Here is a 21085-nt window from a genome sequence, read left to right as displayed (position 1 = left end):
GTGTAGCACAAGGATTAATCCTTATAACCCGTATTTTAATTTTGTTCATCTCTTGGGGGACCAATTAAATTAGAGTCACCACCACATAACTCTGGCTGATGACGGAATTGGACCCAATTCCCCTAACCATAATAAAGAACAACCTCCCCGACGTATTATAGAACAACTATAAAATTGGATGGCATTTATCAAGTCCACTTGGTAAAGATGAGACAATGAGTCCTCCAAAAGTGGAAGGAAAAAAAACACACAATTGAAAAGGCTCTACGAGTTGTATGAAAAATTCGATTCATTCTAGTGAGTAAAAACTGCAATAATAAATAAATAAATCGCATCTCAATGAGTCCTCAAAAGAAGAACAACACACAGAATTGTGATGCACTACAAGTGGAATGAACAATTCGATTTATTTTTGCACGTAACAAACTGTGATAAGAAATTATTTTGTTTTCATAGAGGCATATAGCATTCTAATAAAACAAATAATCACTAAACATTAACTCTAATGTCTATAGGGGCTCCATAATAATTGTCAGTGAACTCCTTATGCACCAAACAAACAAACAAAAATCTATTCACTAAATAATTTAAAATTTCACATTCTCCTGCAATAAGTTTTGGAAATAGACTTATTTTGCGCAGTAGCCAAATTTATGCAGAGAAATTGAGAAAGAGCACTGCTAGTCTGCTAAACGTCTGTCCGGCAAAATACAGTTACATCGCATTGATTCACAGGGGTTAAAATGCATACTTGTACTCCAGCTAAGTTGGAATAAAGAATAACAATTTAAAAGAAAGAGATAAAAGAAAAGGTAACGATACCTGGTGGCTGGTGCCTGCCTGCCTGGTCCAGACCACAGAAGAGCATCACTTGCACAAAAGTATTCATAAAAATAGACAAAAACAATGTAGGTTCTTATAGCTCATTCATGCGTCCAGTTAAAAACACGCAATACATGGAACTTTGAATGACTTTGGGAAAAAAAAAATTTCTTAATTGATTGCAGAGCTCGCAGATTATGTACGGCATACAGAAAGTCAGATGGCAATTATACACATTTTTGGGGATAAAAGAGAAAAGGGAAAGAAAAAGAAAGCCGCCACAAGCCATTTCTCTGCTAAAGTTTACATGATAATTATGAAAACCGAGTGGACCAAAAAATATGTATAGTTGACTTTTCACTTTATGTGTGGGACATTATATTGAAGAACCCTGGCAAGAGAGAATATATCGGAAGACTGGATCTGAAAATATTGAGGGGGTTCAGGTGCATGTGGACCAGTTTGGATTGATCTAGGCACACCTCCAAGCCACCATCTTATAGCCATGATCGTGCTTGAAATAGAATACAAAAGGCCCAATAGATTAGAGTGCGTGCAATCATAACTATTAGATTGACCACATTGATACGGTAGTGCACATTCGATAGCAAGACCGGATAAGCCGGACAGCTCCGCTTGGTCTGAGTCCGCATTTGACCTATTGGTGACTTGAGTCCACCAAAATCTCAGAAGAAAATGACAGAATTCTTGAAAATGGGTCAGGATGTAATTGGGTCGGTTATCGTCTATCTTACAGGTATCAGGGATTGAAGAAACTTGAACCGCCCATGTTCAAAGCAATAAGCACAGCTATACCTGTTAAGGCAGCAAACCACACTAACGCAAAGTCTGCAAAAGTGAGAGAAAGTATAAATAGTGAAACTTTATGAAGATGGGCAGCAGATAAAAATAAGTCATATAATGGTTAAAATCAGAAAAAGACAGATATTACCTATGGAGCCACCAGAAGCATTCTCAGAATCAAGACTTGGTGATCCAGCACCACCAGCTCGCACTTTTGACCTTGTAGATTTTGGATAATTGAAATCATCTGAGCCTTTGAAGTTTATAGTTTCAGATGCTACTATGCCTCGAAATTCCTCACTAACAAGCAATGCTGCCAGCACGTCCATAAAGGTCTCTCTTTCTTTTCCACTAGGGTAATCACTTATACTTTGCCCATCAATGCCATTTTCTTTTTCGTAGTCTAATGTTTCATCATCAGATGCATCGCTGTAGACAAGTTCTGGTTCTCCACCATCATCTTCTTCATCTTCAACATATGCTTTGTATGTCAGGCGGAGTAAAATTTCCCCAGAAGATTGCCTCCTGAATAAGTTCCAACCTCCTCGTAAAGGTACAATTGTATCTCTTGGCACTGTATCTTGCAGCGAGCCTAGCTCAACCTAATGGGATATCCAGTAAGTATGATACGTAAGTAAGAGAGAGATATCAGACGTACAACATAGAAGTAAAAATAACATCAACACTAATGCATAAAGGGCCAGCAATATTGTCTTCATGGCACATAAATATCCAGCCCATGTGCAAAAACAATAAGATAGTATTATTGTGCTTTTATGCTAGTCAATGAAATAAAGAATTACAGACCTCTCCTGTGCCTACTGTGAAGTCAGTGAAACCAAAGGAGTCCTTTACTTGAATAAGTAACTTCTGCTTTCGAGGGTTTGCAACAAGCAGATGGAAATCCTGATCACATGCCAGAAATGCCCATTATTCTAAAAGTATGAAACAACCAAGCACTTGGACCAATGCATGAATGTTTAAATCCTCCTAAAGAAAGGAGCAATTGATGGTAGAACAAAGAAATCTCACTTGGTTCCAGATAGGTTTGCCAGGTGGCCCAATGACAGTTGTTTGGCTATTCTTTTTACTTCGAATTTCTTGATCATCGAGACTCAAGATAACATACGGATCAGTCTTCGCTGTTCATGGACACATAGTTTACAAAATATTAGTACTTGTCGGACACATACTGATAAACACTCAGGACAAGACTGAAAGCCAGCGGATCCAAATTCGGAATTAAGTCATAGATGATAAATCTAAAGTGCCAACAAGGACTATAGTAATGAAAACACAGGAGGAAGCATTTTCTATTTGTCTAGTTTAAAACCAATAAACCGAAGCAAAAGAGAAGGTAGAGAGTGGATACCAAATATGGCATAGGAAAGTTTCCGAGCATCAACTAGGGTAACTGATAACTCCCCAACAGAGTCTTTATTTCCTTGATGAATTGCATCATCTTCAGAGTTTTCTGCAACAGGACCAAGTGCTTTCCCTTTCTGAAAATCAAGGACAATCTTTTTTGGACGCACAAAAAGTCGAGGCAGATCTTCAGTTAGAAGCTTTGTCAGGAACCTAGTACATATGAGGAAACAATTTTTCTCAGATTAGGGCAAACTAGTAAGATACCTCCTATCAAACAGTATGCATGAGAAACAATTTCAGGTCCTACCAAACAGTAAGCATGAGAAACATTTTTGGGATACAAACTAAAAAAAGATCTGCAAAGAGAAGAGACCTACTATATTTGTATCATGAGAGAAAGAATAAAGTAGAAGGAATCATCAACTTGGCCAGCCTGATAGAGTATATATAATAGAATATCATATTTCTTTCTCAAATCAAAACCAAAAATGATAAATAAGATGATCACAGTACTCCCTCTAAATATAATGCTAGTTGGACACAAAAATATTATAGTAGCAAAATGTTTGTAACAGAAAGAAATGTCATTTTTGAGTGGAAGAGCATCACAGAAATGAGAAGTTGAAATGGAAACAATTTTACTCACATTGATAGAACAGGAATTGCTGATGAAGCACGGTGATTGCATGCAATAGACATTAAGCCACCATTAGTAAAGCATCAAAGTACACGTCTGAACGGAGTGAGACATTTTCACAAACTTTATTGGAGAAGAACCTTAACCATGGAAAAGACACGTACCCATGAGATTGAACAAACGGAATGGAGAGAGCTCAAACTTAATTTTTGGAAGCGAGACAAAAGCCCATGAAACTGCTCCCACCCAAGGTTCCGTTGGAATCAGACGCAATTTAACCCAAAGCTCCCCATCAATATCAAAATCACGGACACCAACAGGTACTACTATGGGGATAATACCAAATTTTAGTGACAGGGACAACAACATGCGAGCTCCACCTGTATAACGAAGACCAATCTGATACCTGAGATTAAAAAAATGCCACCAAATTTTAATATAAATTGTATACAAAAGTAAATTTAGCACATAAAACATTTGCTCCAATGACACAGATGCATTCATTTCAGCCATTTTATCCAAAAATGCGACAATTCTTTTCCATACTGTGAGGTCCTTATAATATCGATAAGAGTTACCTAATTTTGGCAGATTAATCCAACATTGCTATTTCAGACTTGATGTAATTACCACAGCTCAGACAGATCAAAGGATGGGCCTCTAATAAGATATAACCAACCCAACATTATATCTCACAGGATAAAGGAAACCTTAAGTAATTAAATCAGCTTTTAAAACGGGTACAAAACTTAAGAGAGATTCTGCCATGAATTTCACTTCCTAGGTTGCTAAAAAGATATGCCAAAGCATTCTTTCACTATAGGAAGCATTGTTAACACTAAAATTAGCTTTTTAAGTTAAAATCAAACAAATAATGCAGGAACCAATTAAATGTTGTACCCACTCCCCCTACTGAAACAAAGCATGTTAGTAAACTTACTGCAGGTCATTAACACGACGAGAAGTTCTACGCTCAACATTCCTGACGGAAAGTGGCTCATCTCCCAAAGAGAACTGCTTGATTTCAACCCTCTGCACATAGTCAGGTTTCTTTAGGTTGTCAATAACAGGCTGAAGCAACCCAATGATCCAATTCTCGAGCCCAGACCTATAAACCTTCCATAATTTTCCCAAAACCATGTTGACCCATTCAACCGACTCTTTCCTCTGCAAGTCCTTCTCAAGAAACAAAGAGAAGCTCGTCGGCACCTGAGGCCAAGTGCCATTCTTAATCACATCCTCCGCCTTATTCCTCTTCCTCGATGTCCAAATCTTATCAAAAACAACCCCGACAAAGAAAAAGAACACAAAGAACCCAACAATATTCCGGTTGATCGGGGGCGAGGGGATCGGGTGGATCACGCCGAGCTGCGTCCGCAATTTATCCACCAAGGGATCTTCTTGGTAGTTGGTGAACTTGGACGCCAATTGCATCGTCTCTGAATCGTCGTAATCGAGCTGATCGGATAGCCGCTTGGCGATGAAAACCTTCTGCGCCTTGGCGCCATTCTTCGTGGCGGCGCTCAAGAACCCAACGTCCAAGCTATCGTTCCCACCCTCACATCGCAATCTCCATCTACAACTACGGCGGCCTCTTAGAACAAATCGAAGACACAGCCTTTTACTTCTTCCACACGGGCAAACGAGAGACGAAGCACAAGACGCCAGCCCAAATCCATCGATGGGCAGCGTCGATCGCATCGGAGCCGACTCGAATCATAGACTCCAACACCACCGGGACCAACGGCTTCCAAGCTTACAGAATCCGCAATCGGGAGAGCTTAGGGCTAGGGGCGGAGCAATCGAGCGCGACGATGGGGAAGAGCTCCATGGGGGAAAGGGTGGGAATCGGGGTTAGGGTTTGGTGGGGGTTTGGAAGAGGGAGGAGGAAAAGATATGGAGGGAGGAAGCGGGGGAGATTTGGGTGGGGCGGGCGCGTGAAAGGAATGGGCGGCTGGGAGAAGCGCGATATCGTCGCGGTGGCCAATCTCGTGGCGACGTTTCCTTTCGCGTCTCTGACGTTCTCTCTCTGGCTTTGGAGACGCGTGTGGATCGGAGGAACTGAAACTCCACGTGGGACTGTTGGAAGGGATTTTCCAGGGTTCGGATCTTGTAATTGTATTGTTGCATCCGGATCCGATTATATATAGAGAGAGAGTGTGTGTGCGACCCATCATTAGATCAACTACATTTTTTTTTCGTTAAACAACGTTTTATTAAACCCTCAAAACCACCCTCGTGAAATCCTTATTTGGCGGGAACCACCACTCCCCAGATTTTATGGTTTGACAGCCTAACTGTACTCCTATTTATGTAGGTTAAGGTGTCGCTTCTATCCATTAGTCCTAGTTGTTAAGACACTTATCTTTCTTAAAAATAAGAACGTTATCAACATTATTATCGAGCTAGATTTGCTGCTGCGGTTGACGTGCCTAACGATAAGATCAAAAATTTATTAGACCATCTAGATTCTTATTGATGATATTAAAATACTAACTAATATTTTTTAAATTTATAAAATTATTTGTACTTTTAAAACTTAAAAGAGGCTAATTTTGTAACTGATTGACTTTCTAACTAAGGTAAAATAATAGGATATGATTGTACTTGATCTAGGTCTTTTTGGTCTGATCTTCAATAATTTTTGGTCTTAGACTGAGTTTTTTATAACCTTAAAGTTAATAATTTGATCCATCTCAGATTCAGTCACTATTATCAAGGTTAATGCCTCGATATTAGTCAAAGAGACTTTCATAATTATTTATATTATAATATATATTGCCATCTATCTCATCATAACATCAATCTTCTTCCCTAATTACAATTTACCCGTAGTGGATACGTTCTGATTAGATGTATCGGATCCAAATCCGATAAGTAAAGGATCCGATGCCCACTCCTTTTTGGTCAGAGGTGTGGTCGGCTAACCAATCGAATAGAAGTCTAGAAAGCGAGTTCCGTGGTAGAAATTGGAAAATAACGTTCCGTTTTAGACGGACAGGTACTTAAAATTAATTAATTATCCAATAATTAAAACGTGTCAAATTTTGAAACTACTTGCATGCGCACTTGCGTTCACAACTGGACGACGTAGCGTTAATTGAAGTATGGTTGAGAGCACAAGAGGTGGTAAACACTTAACACGGTTGTTGTTAGCTAATATTAATTATGAATGGCTTGCTCTTGGTGTACCGATAAGATTAGTCATTAATAAGAAGAAAGTGATATATGGTCCATTACAGGCTACAGGCTACAGGCTAAATGGTCCGGATACAAAGCACTAAAATCAAATTGCATGCATCAAAGTAGGCTATAAGCATTAAATTAACATGTAAAATGCCTGACTGCGTTTGAAAAATGTGATTTGAGCCATCGGATGTGAATAATTTATGTATTCATCTCTAAAAAGAATTAAGAAAAAGATTATAGAATTAGTAAGTGTTAATCGGACACTCCATCAAGTCAATTACACCAATCTCAACCCACAAATTACCGTCTTGCCACTTGGGAGTTGGGACATATCATACGTAAGGATTTGAAGACGGCATAAGCTTCACAGCTATACTGCGGTCATGTTCCAGTACTCTAAAGTCGGCGGTTGTTTACAAAGCCGTCGCCTACTTCTGCACTCTCTTCCCAAATCCAGTGCTCGCTCCACTCTCGCTCTCTAACTTAAACTAAAACCCTTCCACCCAGATCCTCTCCTCCACCTCCAATGGCGGCGTCGGTGGCACTACGTCGAAACCCTAGACTCCTCCTCCCTCGAATCCTCTCCTCTCCGTTCTTCTCCACTTCTTCCGCTAACCTTAACCCCGATCCTGTCTCCCGAACCAAATGGCTTATCCGCTCGGAGCCCGACCCGGACCACCTCACCGACCTCTTCCTCTCCGCCGTATCTTCTGCTTCTTTCCACGGGGATCGTCAGATTTACCGCCTCGCAGTCCGTCGCCTCGCCGCAGCCGGCCGCCCTGATCTCATCGAGCGCCTCCTCGAGCTTCCCAGCTCCAACTCCGATTCCTCCACTCCCTCCTCGGAAGGATTTCTTATCCGGCTCCTCACCCTCTACTCATCTGCCGGGATGCTTGACCACGCCGTTCGGGCCTTCGACCACATCGCCGCCGGTTCCCGCCCTGTATCCGACCGTTCGTTCTGTGCTCTCCTCTCCGCTTTCCACCAAAACCACCAACTTGACCGCCTTCGCGATGCCTTCGATAAAATCCCAAAAGAGCGCGGCATCTCTCCCGGAATCGCCTCGTATAACGTTTACTTAAAAGCCCTCTGTGCAAATGATGAAATTGAAATTGCTCGCGCTCTGCTCGATGAAATGCCCAGCAGAGGAGTGAAGCCCGATATTGTTTCTTACAACGAGGTCTTGAATGGGTATCTTAAGAAAGGGGAGGAAGTTGGCTTCCAAGAGTTTCTAAAGGAGATTAGAAGGAAGGGTTTGAATCCGAATGTGACAACTTATAATTGTCGGATTTCGCTGCTGTGCGGGAAAGGAAGGAGTTTTGAGGCTGAGGAGTTGTTGGATGCGATGATTTCAAATGGGGTGTATCCGAATCGTGCTAGCTTCAACACTATCATTGATGGATTTTGTAAAGAAGGTGATGTAGGTTCTGCTATGAGGGTGTTCAAGAGGATGCAGGAAGTGAAGAGGCCGGACGGGACTGGGGTTTCACCGAATTTTGAGACATACATCGTGTTAACTCGCAGTTTGGTCAAGAAAGGAGAGTTCGATCCTGCACTAGATATCTGCAAGGAATGCTTGGGGAAGAAATGGGCACCGCCTTTTCAAGCTGTTAAAGCATTGGTTGATGGGTTGATCAAGAGTTCTCAGGTGGACAAAGCAAAGGAAATCTCTACAAAGGTGAGGAAAGCAGTCAGAGGTGATGCATTGGATGAATGGAAGAAAATTGAAGCTTCATTTTCTTGGTAAGGTGTCAAAGCAATGACCTTTGAGAGGGAGGGTGATGATGCAGCCCTAGTGATCTTAGGAATTTACACTTTGCAAATCAATTAAGTTTAGCTTTTGTAAGAACTGCACTTGTTGTTTTGATAATTTTGAAACTGAATAGTAACCATCAGTTAGCATTTGATCCACTGATTTCGAATAAATGTTATGCTTGTGTGTTTATTTTGAATTCTTCAATGAAGATGTGTACACCTTGATGGAAATGGATTTCTCTGGGATCAGTGGACCCGACTACATTGAGCAAAACAAAAGTGAAACAGACACAGGAGTTTCAAAGCAGCCTTTCTGGCTTTCATCATGTGCAAAAGTTCAAAGAAGAAAGCAAAATACCAGGACAAGAAAAGTTCAGACAATTATCTATCAGTTTTGTAGTCAAAAGATATACAAATTTATTTAACTCACTCCATTCTTGCCAGTAGAACACAATACACAATGTAACTAATCCAGTATCGAATGGCAGTTAGGCACACAAAAGAATACAAGTGAAGCAAGTAGCATCCTTCAATGTACAGGTGAAAACAGAGGCAGTCAAACTAAACTTGGTGAGTCTAACAGAGTCTGGGCATTCCCTTACTACTGTGATGACAAGCGCTGTTGAAGGACTTAGTCTTCTCCATCTTAGACATTTTGCCCTTCATCTCCCTACATGTCTTCTCCAACTCAATCACCCTACTCTGCATTCTCTGTAGGTTGAGCCTTAGAACTTCTTTCTCATCTAACAACTCTGATGAAGCCGCCTTCTCGGATTTGGGGCTTGAATTGTGAGCTGTCCTTCCAGGCGTCTGCGCGGGATCGGGTCTATCCTTGATGCAAGTATTGACATGGTGCTTGGATTTTTGCGAGGCTAATGCTTGTACTGCAACTCCTGGTGGAATTCTTCGGTTCTTAGCGAAGTCTTTGCAGGCCTCGAGAGTGAGCTTCTCGTAGTTTAGGCATCGGCACAGGCTCGTTCTATCCTCGGTCGATACTGTTGGATGTGACTGAGAGAAATTATCGCCAGCCATTAGTGTTAAATGTACTCAAACACAGCGAAGGAAGCATCACACAGCAGAAGGTATATATCTTTTTCTGCTCTGTAATATTTAGGAAAGAAAGGATGAGAAGTTGAGACTAGAATTTTAGCTACTCATTGTTTGAGACAGAGAAAAAAAAGGGTCCGAGAAGCAAAGAATCCTGAGCAAGAGAAAGATAGATGAATAAAGAAAACCCATCTTTGCTCCCTTGCACACAGGGTCAGCACAAAAGACATGCGCAATATGAAAAATTAGTTTATAGCTAAGAATTCTTCAATTTTGTTCTTCTTACAATTCAAATGAAGCAGAGGTTGAACAAAGCAATGAGAGGCTAGGATGCATGAATCAACAAACTTAATGGCCTACTTATAATGTTCTGATATGATGCAAGAAAAAGTGTACTTCAAATAACACACTATGCAATAAAAAGTGTACTTCAAACAACACATTATGCAATAAAAAGTGTACTTCAAATAACACACTATGCAAAAAAAAAAGTGTACTTCAAATAACACACTATTTATATACCTACCCATCCATAATTTTGGGAAGAAGCATACGAAATTACGAAGGACTGCCTTTTAATTTGTCTAATGTTAAAATATTGGGATATGACCAATCTATCTGAGTTGCCAATTTGAGCATACCAATTATCAATTGAAATAATATTTGTATACTTTCAGCAATATTACCTCAAGATAGATGTCCAATGCTCTGTAGACTCCATCATAGCAGTCTCTGGCACAATCTGGTAGGCTCTCAGCCACCCAAAGGAACTTTGTGACCTTCAAACTTTGGACAGGGGAGATCTCCCCCAAGTACTTATCAATCAATTTGCCAACTTTCTTCATCCTTTGGGAGGCAATTCCACCCTTATATGAGCTCACAAAGACCCTCACCAATCTCAGCACTAGGTTCACATCATACACATCTCCATCATGCCCTGGAACTAAAAGATCATCCAACGAAGCTTGATCAAGCATCAGACCCATCAGCCTCTCAAGCTTATCTCTGCATTCCTTCCTGATGCCAAGATTGGAGACTACTCTTGAGACCCAGAAGAGACCTCTGCATGAAAAAGATGCCTTTCCTATGAGAACAATTCCATGAACAGCAGTGTCTGCAAGACCTCTATACTCTTCCTTATACTTAAGAACTCCATTAGCACCTAACCCTGGCTTATGGGATGCTACTTTGAGGTAATGCAAGAGGAACTTTGTGAGAATTAAGTTCTTATTATCACTGCCATAAGCTCCAAGGGTCCTCATCATCTTTTCTATCACGGTCGGCGCGAGAATGGTTAGGTCGTCGAACCACCACTCTCTACTGAGGGATAATGAAGACGACGTAGGCGAAGGTGCAGTTGCCACAAGTGGTGTCTCTGAGTTGGCTGAGATCTTTGAGAAGAGAGCTGAGATGAGCTTCTCGAGGAGGCCCGACGACTCTGCGGCGGGGACGAAGGGCTCACAGCTTTTCAAGGCTACCAAGATGTCGTTCCACGTCCAATAGAACAATCCATCCATGAAGGTCTCCGTCTGGCTCAAGAGGTTGCAAGTGTAGACCTCCTCACTCATGTCCAAGAAGATGGCAGAGCAATGGAGGAGGCAGAGGTTGGAAGGGGCGATCACTATGCTCCCATTCTTGTAGCAGAATCTTGCAGCCGTCTCAAATCCATCTGAGCCTCCCGGGAAATCCATGATCTTGAGCTCTAAATCCTTCACCGGTCTTCTTCTCCTCTCCCGCCTCACCATCCTCCTCAACCTCCCCGAGAACCTGCAGAGGATGCTCTGGGAAAAAAAAGAGACTCATTTTAGATTTCCTTGCACGAGCTAGTAGTTCAAGATTCAAGATGGGTTCTTTGGTCTGAAAAAAAAAAATACCTGGTGGAGGTGGAAGGTGAACTGCCCATTGACGCGAACCTTGAGATCACACAGCTCCTGCATGGTTCTTGGAGCAGAATGAATACAAAGCTATGCAAAGAAAGTCATAATAAATGTAACAAATCTATGAAGTTGCTGCTGCTCTTCATATGTTGCTCTTCTGATCTCATTAATGAATGGATTTTGTCTGGAGCCAGTGACGGACAACTCCGGAAGTCAATCATCCTTTTGTTTTCTTTTTCCTTGGAATGGATTTGGATTTACTTGAGCTGATTACATCTGACAACATGTGGGAGAAGGCGACGAGGGCTTTTAGGATCTAAAATAAATCCAAAGGCTTTTCAAAAAAAAAGAGAAGAAGGGACCATCTTTGGAAAATTATTAAGAGCACTTTACTCAAGTGAGAAAGAAACAAATAGGCAAAACAGTAGGCATGTTCTGATGCTAGAGGATGGGGTTGATAGTAGAGTAGTGAGATGGAACGATACAAACCCCATGCAACAAGTCGAGGACAATCCAAACATATCAACTATTTTTGGGAAAATTTATTAAAAACATTCTACCATATAAATACTTTTCATCCGAACCGTAAATTTCGCATAAACAAATTATGTTTAACATAATAGCAATCGACGGAATAAAGATTATTCTATTACTTTTAAAAATAAAAACTAAAATACTCTTATTTGACTTTAAACTATGGTTTGGGTGTTAAGATTATCTTTGCATTTATAATTAATTTAATTATTATATAGTAAATATCTACTAAGTAAAGCCTACGATTCAGGTAGGCTTATCCTGAAGCAAGAATATTTTGTTGGTGCTTAATCCCTATAGTTAATGCAGAATTAATTAGAGGATAAGCCTACTTGCTAATCCTTCCAAAGAAGTAGCTACTATTGGACAAATGTTTACAAGTGACATAAGATGCCTTAAGAGGTCTTCTTAATCCATATTTTGGCAACAAGATTACAATTAAAAACTACTGCATATAGGGACAAGATGCAAGTTTGTTGGGAAAAAACCCTAATTGCCTTTGACTCTCGAACTTGGAGTCTAACAAAGGTCAAATTGACATGCAATTCTAATGCCATATACTCCACTCCTAAGAGATACTTAGCTTAATTCTAAAGGTGCAATTTGCAAAATACTGAAAATATAGGGATTGATACGCAAAGTTGCTTAAATAGTTTGCGGTTTGCAATGAGGTCCTTGTAGTTTAGAATATTTTTAGAACAACGTAAAATAATACCCGGTTAAATCCGCATCCGACCCGAGATAGAAAAATCCGATTACTACCAAGCCCGACCCGCTCGTAGCCCTAAGACCTACTCGGCCTGTGCCCCTTCTCGTCTTCTCTGTTCTTCTCGCCTTGCCCCTCCTGTTCTAAGCGACTTCACTGCTCTTTTGGCGTCTTAAATCCGAGGTAAGTAAGCAGTGTTAGCAATCCCTCTTATTTCTTTCCGATTTCGTCTTCTTGTTACATCGATTTGTTCCTTGTGTTGTTGCTCCACAGCCAAGAAATAGTATTGATTAGTTCGAATCATTTGTTTCTTTTATGCTTGGGATTAACAATTTGGATGTAGCTTAAATTGTAAGACGATTGTCTCAAATGAAGCAGTCTCGAGTTTTTGTTTGGTAGAGGAGATGGATCGAGAGAAATGCCTTACTTTTACGTGATGGGCACTCTCTTTTTACAAGATTGATTGAAGTTTTCTTGCTCAAGTTCTATTTTTTTTGCTTGGTGGTATAGTATATCTTGCCTACGTGGATCTTAGAGTCTAGCTACTGGGTATTAGTGGGAGTTCTAATTGCTGTCTTGCCTTGTGGAAATGAAATCTAGGATGAGAGCATTCTATAGTTTATACTGCACTGTCAGGTTGCAGTTACTCCAACTGTTGGTGGAGTTGTGTGAGATTGTTCTTGTAGATAATAGAATTTAAGAATCCTCCTTGGCTAATGTTGCTTTGGGTGATGTGATCTTTTAAGGGCACTAATCCAAAATATAGGAAGGAAATATGGAAATAGGGAGAAAAGGGAGTTGGATAATGCTAAGAAAAGTATATACTCACATCACTGTTTCACTCTTTCTTTTGGTTACAACATCTTTCCTAACAAATACTAGCATCATAGTATGAGTCTTCTTCCATCATAATAACTGGAAAGGAGAGATATGAAGTTGACGAGGCTTTGGTCAGATATTCAGATTTTTATCGACTGTTAGTCTAATGTTATCATTTGGTGGTAATATGATACAATAATAAAGGTGAATTTAGACATGAGAGTTATTTTGAGTTTGCAACCACTAAGACAAATCGTGAACACCATTTCATCTTTAAAGCCATGCGACACAAAAGAATCGTCGTCCCATTTCTCATTTCCAACAAATTTTGTTGTTAATTTTATTGAACGACATTAATCTACATCTTGATAAGTTAAACCCATTCAGTATATTTTAACGTAATATATCAAATAACATTTCTTGTTTCTAATTTCAAGTACTTCTTTCTTTTAATCTTAAGGGATCTTCTTTTAAAGTCTTATTTAGTCAAATGCTATATGCGATCACAGTTGCAGGATATCTTTAGTATTCTTTGAATTCTAATACTATGTCTGTGCCTTATTAGTTGAGTAGTATTAGCTACTGTAAAGGAAACCAAAAGGAAGGAGATGGAGACAAAGGCTGATCCAACACCTTCTGTTGAAAATCGCCGTCTGCAATCTACTGTTTCAGCAAGCAGCCCTAAAGTTGCCATATTTGGGGCAAAAGCTGGCTTCGTCATTCCAAAGAATAAATTGTCTGGTTCTTTAGTTCCTACCTTCCGTGGTGGTGGAAAGAAAGACACAGGGAATACTATTAAGGAGGAGACTGCTAAGCAAGTGCAGAGGAAAACAAAGTGGGGCACTGATCTTACACAAGATGTTGCTGTGAGAAAGGGAAGGGCTTTAGCATATCAGGTATGTTATGTGGAATCTTAAGGCTTGCTTTTCTTCAAACTACTTTATTTACATTGCTTTTTTCCAATATTACCAACATTTAGTTCTCCAGTGTTTTAATTACCGGAGTTTCACTAAATGAATGTGCATCAAGATTGAATTAACAAAATTATCATTTTTCGGAACATGATTTTCATTTGTCTCTCTATCTTATTACATCTTTGCTCAATTTATTATAATTTTCAGTCTTTTGGCCTTTCCATCATTCTGTAGATAGAATCAATGTATTAAAAGACTACTGTGGGTGGTGGGCGGTCATCCTATTGCCTAGCGCCTAGACAGAAGGCGGGCACCAAGGTCGTCTAGCATTTTTAATATACAAAAAATAAAAAAATAATTATGGATGATATAAAACACATATAATATTTTTATTAGTAATTTGCAATCATAACAATAAAAAATCACAAATTAACTATATAAATATATATGTGTGTGTGTATATATATATATGTAGAGCATAACAGCTTATCTTGCCATTTTTTCTCTCTATACTGGAAACCACAATGTTTTGAAAAGAGAAATAGTAGGTTCCCAAAGCAGAGAGAGAGAAAAGGAGAAGTGAGTTCTCAAGGTAGAAAGAGATAAAAAGAAGGAGAAAAAGAAGAGAAGTAGAAGTGAAGAAGAAGAAGAAGAAGAAGAAGAAGAAGAAGAAGAAGAAGAGGAGGAGGAGGAGGAGGAGGAGGAGCAGAAACTTCTCTCTTGCCGTCAAAAGTATAAGGTAGGCCGCCAAACGACAAAGTAGCCCGCTAAGTGACAAATGGCGGCCTGTCCGCCATTAGCAGGCTGCTTAGTTGCTTTGCGGGGCAGCTGGCTTGCTGCCCCGCCATGGCCACTTTTAAAAACAGTGGATAGGATGAAGAGTAAGTATTGCACCATCATAGAGGAAAACATCCGTAGAGGCATAATCCTGCATTGGTGCCCTAGTGGTTATAATAATTCAATGTTCTTAAGTAGCTAATATGGTTGCTAAGTGTATACTACCTTGGTTTCATTTTCTTTGTATACAAATTAATTATGCATGCAACAGGACATGTTTCATGTAGTGCTCAACTATAGATTTTGGCGTGCGTCACATATGGTTTCATTCAATGCCACTATGATTAATGTTGCTATTCCTACTTATTTTATAACTTTCTAGTATTTTTTGCTAATTCTTATCATCGATCTAGATTTTCCATATGTTATAATTTGGGCCACAGCCGTGTTATTACTTAGGAACACTAGAGCCATTTGCACATGTTCATTTTGTTGTTCATATGTGTGTAAGAACTCATGCATACATATGAATATCTTCCCACATGTGATACAAAAATCCCTCTGGCCTGCCTATTCTAGGCCTGAAACTATGTCAACAAACATAGTTGCATTTTCTTGAAGGAGGCCATCTCCTTCTTCTATGTCAGTGGGAGCTTCATTTCCTCTGGACATGAAAATGCCTGCATTTCCTTGTGCATTCTCACATAGGAAGCTTCCATCTCCAGGTGTCATTAAGTGATATTAGTGCATGAGCAGACTCGAGTGGAGCAAATCACGAAGCAGCTGAAATCTGGAGCTCTGGAGACAGGAGATAGTCAAGGATTTCTCTCACCAAGACAGGCTTCAGATCCTTCTTCTAACCACCAGATTGACAAAGAGGTATTGTTAATTTGACCAATATCTTCTACGGACATTTTCCCCTTATTTTCCCTGCCTGTAATGTTGGAGTTGATTTAGACCAATCTTTCAATAGTAAACATCTTAATAGTTCAGAGGAACAGTAAGGAAGTTCATCTGTTGAGAAATTAAGTTCTATCCTCTTTCATATATTATGACTCCATTTATCAATCATTCGTCTTGAATTTGCAGTCCCAGAAGCTTGAACTCTTGGATCTTGAAAGACGAGAAATTATTGGTAATAATTTTCTCATTGGCTGTGAGAGTTTTGCTTCATTGCTGTAAAAGAATTGGAAATCATTAGTATACCCTGATTTTTTCTTTGGGATAACAGGTGAAATATTATGTCTAAATTCTGGCTACAAGGCTCCGGCAGATTACAAACCATTGCTTAAAGAGGCCAAAGTTCCTATTCCTGTATGTATGGTCATGTTACAGAATTGTTTGATTCACATTCTCATCTTTAATTGCAACACCAATTTAAATTGTCAATTGAACTATACTTTGAATACGTATATGTTGTTTCTGTTAATGTAGCACCATGATTAGTAAGTAGACGTTTTTCGTGTTGTAAATGTATTATCCGACACTTGCATTTCAGTTGGATATGAAGAGATTTACTGAGACACAATTTGCTCCAGAATTTGCATACTAGATATGAATTATTACTCTTTTATTCAACATCTACTTAAATTCTAAAATTGATTTATAAGAAATGGCTGTAATTATGGTAAGTACAGGAAACCACAGTGTTAGGATAAGGTATTAGAAAATTGTTTTGAAATGTCGTCAATATGCCCATTGGAGATATGCATAATGAGGACTTGATTTAATTAGAAAGTGCTACAGGAGGGAGGGGATGACTGTAATTGTCTTGGATAGAAACATGGTAGTCCTAACAGGATCAGGATCCATGGGAGCCAGCCTTAGCATAAGGGTCTAGGTATAAAGGAAGATCCACGAGAGCTGCCTTAGATTGTGTACAGTGGCTGTTTCTGTCTTTTAGTTTAATGAATCTTAGGTTTGTCTGATTCTAACTGTCTAGGCAATCTAACTACCATGCTTACATGTTAAAAATTGCAAGAACATGATGGATACTTCTCTTGGTAATCTGATTCTGATTTCAATTGTTGGTTCTTATTTTATTTGCAGATTAAAACATATCCAGGATATAATTTTATTGGAATATTGTTAGGGCCTGAAAGCAATACACAGAAGCGACTAGAAGAAGTATGAACCATCTACCAATGATATACTATTTTGTAACTTATAATTTTAGATATTGGTTCTACTGGGTGGTAACATTTTCTTCTTTTATCTAAGCCAGGAAACAGGATCAAAAGTACGAGTTCATGGAACCAAGAAAGCAACAGGAGAGAAGGTAAAATTGCATTGCTTAAAACAGTCCTACTTTGACTGTTTTGGATCTTTCATCTACTGGAAGATCTCCTTTTATATTTTACATGTAGAAATAGGAATTGTTTAGCATTTCCTGATCACATATTAACCTTATCTTTGGATATTAGGAATTCTATGTTTACTGAACTTTGATCCCTTTAGTCATCACGTTTATGAGCTTCTTTTGTGTCATTGGTTTCCTGATTTCCATCTGATACTCTGCCGTAATGGTTTTTCTATTATGTGAACGCCACTTGCCTCTCTTTGTTTGAGACTTGCTTTCCAGACCCTTATTATGTTTGTCATCTTCATAGTCAGCATATGGTTGTGATTTTGGTTTTAATTTATTATTTGCGTTTCATTTTCTTATTTCCTTGTGTGTGTGTGTGTGTGTGTGTGTGTGTGTGTGTGTGTTTATCTATATATATATATATATATATATTCAAAAGGGGTTTTCCTTCCATACTAATTTTCCTTTTTTTTCTGTTTTATGGTAATCAACTAGAATTGATCTGCTGGCTTTGATAAGGTCTGCAAGTGCTTATTGTGTTTAACTATGCCTATTGCTAAGTTGGAGCTCCTTTTCCTTCAAATTCTTTTCTGAAACTTAGATGTGATAAATATTTCTATTTTTTTGAAAAATAAAGTTCCCTTCGGTTGATCAATGTCCAACCATTTAGTACAAGAAAGACCATTTTTCCTCTTTAATTTTCTTTTTCCAAAAGATGTATGTATACATGAACCAAAACACTATCTTTACAATTGTTATTGATGTTCAGCGAGAGATTACACACTCGGACATACATGAAGCTCAGGATGCCTATGAAGACCTATATATAATAGTCTCAGCTGACACATATGAGAAAGTTGATGCTGCTGTTGCATTGCTTGAGCTGCTACTTACTCCAGTATCTGTGAGTTTACTAATTTAAGAGATTTCGATGGAATCTGGTTTCCTTCGTGTTTCCTTCTAAATAGAAATGTGCATTTCTATCCTATCAGGGAAGCTCAGCAGTTGCTACGGCTACTTCAGTTTCTGCAGCATTGCCCCCAGTTGATGTTAACAAAGCTGTTGCACAACCAGTGCTGGTAACTGCTCAGCCTGGTTTGCCTCAGTACCAACCCTTTCCCCCTCCTTGGTTTCCAAATGCCCCACCAAATGCTGCGTCAGCTGCATCCTCTGCACTTGTACCCCCTCCCTTGCCCAATAGTTCTTTCCAGTTTCAGCCAGCTGTTGGTTCTTTTAGTACACTACCATATAATGGGCCACCCCCTCCCTTCGGCATGATGCCAAGAACATCGCTAGATATGTCTAGACCTCAGCTACTCATGCCAGTCATGCAGCAGCCTTTGAACCAGGTCTCTCTACCTCAAAATTATCCTATGCAAAGTCCTCAGGCTCAAACTTATGTCAGACCATTCTTGCCTAGTTCCATTACGCCTTTTTCTACTTCTCAAACTATTCATTCTGGAACTGCCCCTGCTTCAACACCACTTGTCCCAGTTGGTCCACAAGCAGGGCCTGTCGCCCCAACAGGGTTTTTGCCTAATAGGGCAACAACACCCATTCCTCTGGGAAGTTCTGGATGGCCAATATCTCCAGTTGCTGCACCACACTCCTCGTTGCCTTCACCAATAAGGCCAAATCAAGTTGTTTCTCCAGCTGCCATTATTTCACCACCTTCTGCACTAAGGCCTCAACCTAGTATTCCTGTTGCTGCAGGTGGTCGGCCTTCAGCAGCAAATTTTGCCTCTCCAGATTCATTTCCTTCTCGGCCTTCTAGTGCTGTACCTTCTTTTCCTTCAATGTCTCCACATGTCCTTCCTACCACATCACCAGTAGTGGTTTCATCTTCTTTCGGAGCAGCACAGAATGCACCTATGCGGATGCCATCAATGATCTCTCCGCGTATGCCTTCACCAGCACCATCACTGCACGGTGCTCCTACTCCTGCTTTCCCACAAGCATCAACTCCTTCCTCATCTTTAGGTGCAGTAGCTGGACGATCACCTGCACCTCTCTCCCCATTTGCTCCTTCAGAAGCGCCAAGAATGTCTCAGACAGCAGTACCATCACCACAGCCACCACTTATGACAGCTGTTTCTAGTTCTGGAAGCATGCCTGGATTTTCTCCACTAACACCGAGAACAACTGCAGTCATTTCTCCATCCATTATACTACCAAGGCCTCCACGTCCAATCTCTGGTGATTTTACCTTTCAGCCTCTCAGAGCACAGGTTCCAACTGCAACACCTCCTGGGCCCAACAATCAATTGGTATCTCAAATCAACATTCCAATTGGTGCCCCTCAAGCACCATCCTTCCGGCTAGCAACTCAAAACTCAGCCCAAGTCAGCAATCAGGATTTTAATCAAATGGGTCTGCCTCGAACCCCTGGTGTACCGCCTAGACTTCCAGCATTTTCAAGCTCAAATCCTGTTAGGCCTATGCCTCCAGCAGTTCAAATCGGTCCACCAAGCTTTGATTCGTCATCCCTACCAGCGAATCTGCTCAATACTTCACCTGCCCGGCCGGTTCAATTTGTGCAACCATATCAGAATCGCTCATCTCTGAACAGATCCAACAGCTTAATGATTCCCAACCAACACCTAGGAGGTAACCCTCATGGGTATGTGGCTGGTAAAATCTCTTCTGGTCCTGGAGGAAATCAAATATATGATCCTTTCTCACCTACATCGATATCCATAGCACCAAGAAAGCAAGGAGATGATTCCCTCATTGTGAGGAAACCAGATGCAGACCCAGAGTATGAGGATCTAATGGCATCCGTAGGTTTGAAGTAACTTAGCCTGCAAATTTTGGGTTACTCCCAGGTTTTAAACACGGATGATTGCAAGGTGAGTGTCGATTACTGGCCTCAGGAAGCTAACTGTTTGGCTAAAAGTTGGGAATCAATCGGATGGCTGCTAGATTTTGAAGGACTAGCGAGTAGCTGTCTCATTGGTTGGATACTGGACACTCTGTACACTCTGATCATTGATAGCTATTTGCCTCATGTCTTTTTGACATTTGATACTCCTCTGTCTTTAAAGTCGGCTGTATAGTTGTTTTGTATCCATTTTCAACAGCAGGAGAATCCTGGTCCAGGTTATGCATAAACTTTGATACCATGACCTAAACCGCAGGTTCTTTTGCCTCTTTTTTTATTCATTCCTTGCAGTTGCCTGGAGCTGGGATTGCATAGTTGAATGCTACTGTTATGACAATATATGATTCACTTTCTAAATTATTCTAATGTTTGGCTTTGTTGAATTGCTAATTCTCTGCTTAAGCAAATCAAACCATATGAAGTCAAATTTCAGAAATGCTTGGGATTGCATAGTTATTCTTTGACATTAGTTTTCCTTGTAATTTTTCTTTTCATCTTTTTGCTACTAGATGTGTATCAGATCAAGTATAGTTGACTTGTAGAAGGCAATATAGCTCTATTATTCCAAGTCGATAAGCTATGGCCCTATTAATATTTACTGTCTATTTCTTGTGGGTTCTCTAACATGCTAGTACAGCTGAGCTTTGGCT

At 40.0% G+C, this 21085-nt stretch overlaps 4 protein-coding genes across 4 annotated transcripts; 2 read left to right on the top strand and 2 right to left on the bottom strand.

The window, feature by feature from the left end:
- Window positions 1-1085: 1085 nt before the first annotated feature.
- Window positions 1086-5666, bottom strand: LOC140770012 (tricalbin-3-like). Its single transcript, XM_073110961.1, has 8 exons — window positions 4572-5666; window positions 3796-4037; window positions 3641-3659; window positions 2999-3204; window positions 2659-2768; window positions 2434-2532; window positions 1775-2228; window positions 1086-1671 (listed from the first exon to the last, which is right to left on the bottom strand). The coding sequence occupies exons 1-8, from the start codon at window positions 5330-5332 to the stop codon at window positions 1583-1585; spliced, it is 1980 nt and encodes a 659-aa protein (XP_072967062.1). The 5' UTR covers window positions 5333-5666; the 3' UTR covers window positions 1086-1582.
- A 1680-nt stretch (window positions 5667-7346) lies between these two features.
- Window positions 7347-8567, top strand: LOC140773791 (pentatricopeptide repeat-containing protein At2g18520, mitochondrial-like). Its single transcript, XM_073116537.1, has one exon. The coding sequence runs from the start codon at window positions 7347-7349 to the stop codon at window positions 8565-8567; it is 1221 nt and encodes a 406-aa protein (XP_072972638.1).
- A 310-nt stretch (window positions 8568-8877) lies between these two features.
- Window positions 8878-11742, bottom strand: LOC140776381 (BTB/POZ domain-containing protein At3g19850-like). The gene is made up of 3 exons (XM_073120067.1): window positions 11497-11742; window positions 10309-11403; window positions 8878-9583 (listed from the first exon to the last, which is right to left on the bottom strand). Exons 1-3 carry the CDS (start codon window positions 11557-11559, stop codon window positions 9152-9154), a joined length of 1590 nt encoding a protein of 529 aa, XP_072976168.1. The 5' UTR covers window positions 11560-11742; the 3' UTR covers window positions 8878-9151.
- Window positions 11743-12827: 1085 nt separating this feature from the next.
- On the top strand, window positions 12828-20792 carry LOC140770759 (uncharacterized). The gene is made up of 9 exons (XM_073112026.1): window positions 12828-12922; window positions 14124-14454; window positions 16006-16128; window positions 16339-16384; window positions 16481-16563; window positions 17299-17376; window positions 17474-17527; window positions 18324-18458; window positions 18547-20792. Exons 2-9 carry the CDS (start codon window positions 14167-14169, stop codon window positions 20347-20349), a joined length of 2610 nt encoding a protein of 869 aa, XP_072968127.1. The 5' UTR covers window positions 12828-12922; window positions 14124-14166; the 3' UTR covers window positions 20350-20792.
- The last annotated feature ends 293 nt before the right edge of the window (window positions 20793-21085 follow it).

The sequence above is a fragment of the Typha angustifolia genome, chromosome 2, assembly GCF_048772165.1.
Source record: "Typha angustifolia cultivar Huaian chromosome 2, ASM4877216v1, whole genome shotgun sequence".
NCBI lineage: Eukaryota > Viridiplantae > Streptophyta > Magnoliopsida > Poales > Typhaceae > Typha > Typha angustifolia.
The sequence above is the reverse complement of the archived record's forward strand: the minus strand, read 5'-3'. Positions and strand labels throughout refer to the sequence as shown.